General features: G+C 44.5%; 1 protein-coding gene across 1 annotated transcript in view; it reads right to left on the reverse strand.

Moving 5' to 3' along the window:
• Positions 1 to 6,146, reverse strand: part of GPC4 (glypican 4) — a 119,873-nt gene extending 113,727 nt beyond the window's left edge. Inside the window, exon 1 of the mRNA XM_005872824.2 lies at positions 5,942 to 6,146. Coding sequence (XP_005872886.1) covers positions 5,942 to 6,101 — 160 coding nt within the window. The 5' untranslated portion in view covers positions 6,102 to 6,146. The remainder of the gene's footprint in view (positions 1 to 5,941) is intronic.
• Positions 6,147 to 6,152: the final 6 nt, after the last annotated feature.

The raw sequence follows: 6,152 nt of genomic DNA on the forward strand, positions 1-6,152 counted from the left end.
AAAAAAATCAATAAAATATATATATATTTTTAAAAGTATATAACTCACCCGGTGGGTGTGGCTCAGTGGTTGAGAGTCGACCTATGAACCAGGAGGTCACCGTTCGATTCCTGGTCAGGGCACATGCCTGGGTTGTGGGCTTGATCCCCATTGGGAGGCACGCAGGAGGCAGCCAATCAATGATTCTCTCTCATCACTGATGTTTCTATCGCTCTCTCCCTCTCCCTCCCTCCCTCTCTGAAATCAATATATATTATATAACTCAAAGTGGGAAGAAAAACTCAATTCTGAATCTTTCTGAAAAATTCCTGTAACACTTGGTTATTGATGAAGTGGTAAAGTAAGTACTCCCCCAAAAGAATAACAATATTCTCCACATTATACCAAAATATCATGGAGATTTAACCCTAAATGTATTTCTCTTCAGAAGCTGAGATCCAAAAGATTTACAGGAGTGCAAGAGACCATGGGATGACAATCTATTATCAGGTAGTGTAATCCCATCATCACACTGGTGTCCTGGAAATGAATGTGGAATTGTCTGCCATTCCACACCTTCCCCACTTGTTTTAACTATTGCACGTGGTACTGTTGGGCATACAAAACAACAGGAGCTACCATCTCTGTCCTCAGGTTGCTTACAGTTGAAAAGACACATGTGTGCCTGCACATACAATTAACTATTAAACAAGACAACTGTGTGCAAAGACCATGGACCAGACTCAAGAAGGGAATTAGGAGGAAGAGAAATTCAGAAGTGACTCCATAAACATATCATTTGAGATACTTGAAGCCACTGACGCTCAAAGCAGAGAAATTACTCCATTCAAAACACTGCTGTAAAGAAATGAAGCTGGCAATGTTCCTTGTGGAATGGGAAAGTAACAAGACAATGGCAGGTAGACCAGTAAAGAATTATTTAAAACAGCTCCATAACAGCTCTCCCTGCCTTTATGCCACTAGCTATCTTCCTAAAACAGCTTGACTAATGACACTTACCTTCTCAGAAACCATCACTGGTTCCACATGGTCCAGGAATTACAATTTATATTGCTTCTACTATTAACAATAGATTATCTATGTCTGGGTATAAGAAGTGGCCTGCAAAGGACAGGATTGGTTCCTCTCTACTACAGCATCACAATAGTGCTATGATGATGGGTCCTTTACTAGTTAACTGATGATCCCCTCACAGCTTATATTTCTAAAACTAGCCCTCATGGGAGTTGCAAAGGTACACTCTTGTCTTACTATCTGTAGAACATAGCACAGACCATACTCTGGGTCAGATAAGACCTAGATTCAAATCCCACCTGTACCATTCCCTAGCTGTGAGACTGAATATATTTAGAAGTCCCTTTGGATCTCAGTTTCCTTGTCTGTAAAATGAGGATGATGAAAGTAATAATTCTGACTTCATATGGTTGCTGTGGATTTTAAATGGTCTCATGTAAAGCCCTTAGGGACACCAGGTCCAGAGAAAACACTCAATAGCTACTAGCCCTTTTCATGAGGCCAAAATGCATTTTTTTGTGAACACATATGTAAACAACATCAGTGATAAAAGTTACTGTTATTGGGGAGCCAGAGACTCACTTCCAACTGATTAGATTAGCATTGATGTTGTTTCCCTTGTAAAAACAAAAATTCCTTTTTTCATTCTTTAGTCCAGTCCTAGCTAATCCTGAAATTGCATGCAACCCAATGTGAGTCCAAAAAAAAAGGAAAATAGTAATTATGCTAAATAAAACATTTTATATTTGTATGTTCTAACGAGAGATAGAGCTGCATGATCCAGAATTTTTACTAAGTTTTTTATGAGCATGTCTAGGAGGTAGTTCCTATAATACCTGGGACAATTTCTATACTGACAGGCCCTGTGGCTCAATTAGACCCTCTTCTCAAGTGAATATTAATAAAAAATAATGTTATTTTTTATTAATGAACTAGCATTACCTAGCTAACACTTGAGTCCCAAATCCCTTCTCCCTTGGAACTTCCTGGGCACTTTCTCCCATCTGTACCACTCACAGAGTACTTAACACACACCATGTTTTATTCAGGGAGCCAAACTGATGATTCCAACAGAATAGAAGATCACAAGTTTTCTATAAATCTAATCCATCTACTTAAATTGGAGAAGAGAGAATACAAATCTTGAAGACGTATGTTTTGTGTATTACATATAATAATCAACTCAGTAGCAAAAAGTATTCCTACCTCTCCCTTCACACACACTTTTATTCCATGTAATCCTAACATAGCTTATATAGTTCCAGAATCCTTTAGGGCAGGGGTGGGGAACCTTTTTTCTGCTAAGGATCATTTGGATATTTATAACAACATTCACAGGCCATAGAAAATTATCAATTTAAAATTAACCTGCTATATTTGGTCAAACATTTAATTAACTCACCCCTAATGCCTTGGTAGGGCCAGACCAAATGATTTTGCCCGCAGGCTGGATATTCCCCACCCCTGCTTTAGGGCATACATTTGTGTATGTGTGCTCCCACCAGCATACTCACAGGTGTATTGTTCATGAACATAGATGGGAACAGGAAACAAAAATTCCAAAATCACAACTATGACACAAAGTTCTTGTTGATATCATTCAATGTCACTATGGAAGAGACTTCTGGCAAACTTAAGAATGTTTCTGTCTCACCCCTAAAGACAATTTCAACAAAGATTAGATTAGTAATAAAATGCCAATTGTTGCATATCGTTTATCCCATCTTTATGGAGGAAGGCACACTGAAAATGGTTAGATTTTAAAACTTCTTTTTAATATTATTTTTTATTAGTGAACTAGAATTACCTAGCTAACACTTGCGTCCTAATCCCCTCTCCCTTGGAACTTCCTGGGCACTCCTTCCTCCTCATCTGTACCACTCACATAGTATTTATCACACACTATGTTTTATTCCAACTATGTGTGTGCATGGCTTATCTCTACTATCAGGAAAGGTTTTGGTGGCAGAGGCTTTCCTGCCCTTCTTTCTTCCACTACGCCAAGCACAAAATATTGCACACAGTAGGCACTCCAAAAAGATATACCTATTGAAAGCTAACCAAAAACATATCCTTTGTGCTAAAGATACCTTGTGATCATGGCATCTGAGCTACCCATTACTTGGTAAGTATAAAGGTACATGCAGGACTTCAGTTGGAAGCCCTATCAGCATGATGTACTCCCTAACACCCTTGAGAACATATCAAATGATCTTAATTATGATCTAAAAAGACTGAGAGTACTTAAGAACATGGAGTATTCTTATAGCCTGTTCAAACCTCTAGAAGGCAAGTGCAAGGGCCTTGGGAACAAAACCTTAACCTTGGGCTAGGCACCCAGACATTGTGCCCCTGGACTTTTGTATTTAAATACAGATATATACCCCCCACCACACACCAGGGAAAGTGCCCAACAATTCATTCATTCAAACATAAGCTGAATACAAGTCATTATACTGACTTTACTCCCCAAAATGACCAAAATTATCTGAGTGTAGCCCAGGGAAGACAAGGCTAATGTATGCATCTGGAGAGGCCAGGCTGGCTGATGGTAAAGATTACCCTGTTTCTATACTAGCCGTCTAAAGGTATTTACTTGGGTCTGTCTGTGTTGTGACAGTGTCCTAGACTCAAATGAATGCCTCTAACACTCCACATTTTTGAGCCATTCAGTCATGCATTTTTGTTATTGTTGAAAGTGGTGCGAAATTGCACTGCATGAGCTAAAATCCTTGGTGGTCTTCCAAGGATTCCAGCTAAAAAGGCACTTCCTTTGTTCCTTAGGAGAATGCAGTCCAGTAGGTCATTCAAAAGGGGAAATAAAAGCAGCAGCCCTGGGAGGGAGATGAAGGACAAGACAAAAAGAATAAAATGTTTTGGGTGTGAGCACATTAGCTTCCATTTCCTGCTGCTGGTCACTAATAACTCTCCTATCTTTGGAGGGAAAATGTCCAGATAGACATTCACGCAAAAGTATTCCTCAGGTGTTTTCTGGGGATCATGACAATCAAAGGGAACACCTGGTACACTCTCTGAGCACTCATCAAACTTCCTTTTCCCTGAGATGCTGCCTGGGGAAGATGTCCTGCAGCTTCGAGACTGCACAGAGCAAAGTTGGAGAAAGTGGGGAGGGCCATTTCACAACCCACTCCCTGAATACCTTCAGTCTATCTCAAAGGCACATATTGTTTGCATGATCAGAAGATGAAAACTTGTCACACTCCCATTAAGTGCATCACTGCATTTATCCCTTCAAAATGTGGGAATGACAACTGTAACCTTCACGCCAATCATCTCCGCTGGGCCCAGGCCCAAACCATGCAGGGCACAAAGACCCCAGGTCAGACCTGTAGAGCCCCCAAGCTTCAGTGGCTGCTGGTTCACTTCACTTTTTCTGCCTGGGAAGGAGGGAGAGTGGAAAGAAAGAGGGCTTTTTAGAGCTCTACCACCAATAAAATCGTGCCACTGTGAGGACATACATGAGCTCCCCAAAAGACAGGCAGCTCAAGGGCAAACAGTCTCCAATCAGTAGTGTGGGAGTTATTTGATAACTGCCAAGGTGCAGTGGACTTCTATGCTGCTTCAACAACTTCTTGGGTTCTATTTCTAGACAGTTGCTGGTTACATTCGCAAAGTGCCCAGAAACTTCCCTCAATTACCTTTGTAATTTATATGTAATTGATGACTGCACTTAATCTCCAAGGTTATTAATAGTCCTTCCAAAAAATAACCCCCAAGTCTTCCTAAGCCTTTGGGAGTGCCTGGCTGATATTACAGTATTTCCTTTGCCAACTGCCGGCCCCCTGCTCGCCCCACCCGAGCGACCAAAACCTAGAGGCAAAGGCGAGCTCTGCTTACTTCCATGAAAGGTTCGGAATGGAGGCTTGGCCCCTGAGCTCGAATCGCTCACTTCTCCGTTAGGTTATTCTGGCCACCAGCCAGCGAGATTCGTATTTCTTTCTGAACCCTCCGGGCAAACGGGCTACCTGCGCTGCCTCTGGCCCCAGCTCGGCCCGCGGGGCTGCACGCAACAGTTGGCCTCTCAGAATGAGAGTGCGACCCAGGGGGGACCCGCCCGGCCATTGCCGGCCTTGGGAGGGGTGAAGGGCGCCGGCCTGAAAGCTGCCTTCCAGGCGCTCCAAGAAGGACTTTCACAAATACCTCCAAGTACCCCCAAGCGCCAAAATCCGGGGAACTTTTTCACAGGCTAAACAGTCTCCATTTGCATAACCATGTCCTAGCCGAGATTCAGGTTTCCTGTAATCAGTCCTTTCAAAGGTTTGTAATTCAACGTGCAATTAACCCTTAAAATGAGGTGAGAAAAAAAAGGGGGGGAAATACCCTTCTCGCCCAACACCTTCAGAAGAGTTCCCAAAAGTCAGATTTAGAGGGATGGAGAGTCTTTCGCTTTTTAAAGGCGACTAAAGCCGCTGTAGCTACTAAAACTAATCCGTCTCAGCAGTGGGAAAGAGGTGGGCAAAGGGTTTTTAAATAACATCAATGAAACATCAATTCAAGTCCCACATTTTGCGCTCCCCGTACTCTGGCAAGAAGGTTCCCCACCACCACCGCACAGGCTACGTCCACCCAGACCCGGCCTCTTGTCACCCACACAACAAAGCGGGGAGCCCCGTAAGAAGTTCAACCCGGAAAAGGAGCGGGTGACGCGCACTCTGCGGACCAGAGTCCTCTGGGGCTTCCCGGGACTGGGGGCGAAGGGTCAGAGTGCCGGAGTAGCAACCGACAATTCGGCGGCGCCCGGCCACTCGCAGCGCCCCGGGGACCTTCTACGCCGCAGGGGCTCGCTCTCGAGTTCTCCCTGTGGGCTACCTGCGCCCGGCGCTGGGGGCGGCGGGGCGAAGGGACTTCTGTGGCCCCTTCTCTCGGGCGCCCGTCTCTGCGCTCGCCCCCCAGGGTTCCCACCTACCGTTGATCTCATGCATTGGGGCATCGTTCTTGTTGAAGCCTTTTGACACGTAGAGACGCCGCACTTCCGAGCAACTTTTCGACTTGAGCTCGGCAGCCAGGAGCGCGGCGCTGAGCACGGCCAGGGTGCAGAGAAGGGCGGGCAAGCCGAACCGTGCCATGGTGCGGACAGGACGGACGCGCTCCCACCTTCGGGACAGGACGGAAAGTGG

Source organism: Myotis brandtii, unplaced genomic scaffold (assembly GCF_000412655.1).
Source record: "Myotis brandtii unplaced genomic scaffold, ASM41265v1 scaffold393, whole genome shotgun sequence".
Lineage (NCBI taxonomy): Eukaryota > Metazoa > Chordata > Mammalia > Chiroptera > Vespertilionidae > Myotis > Myotis brandtii.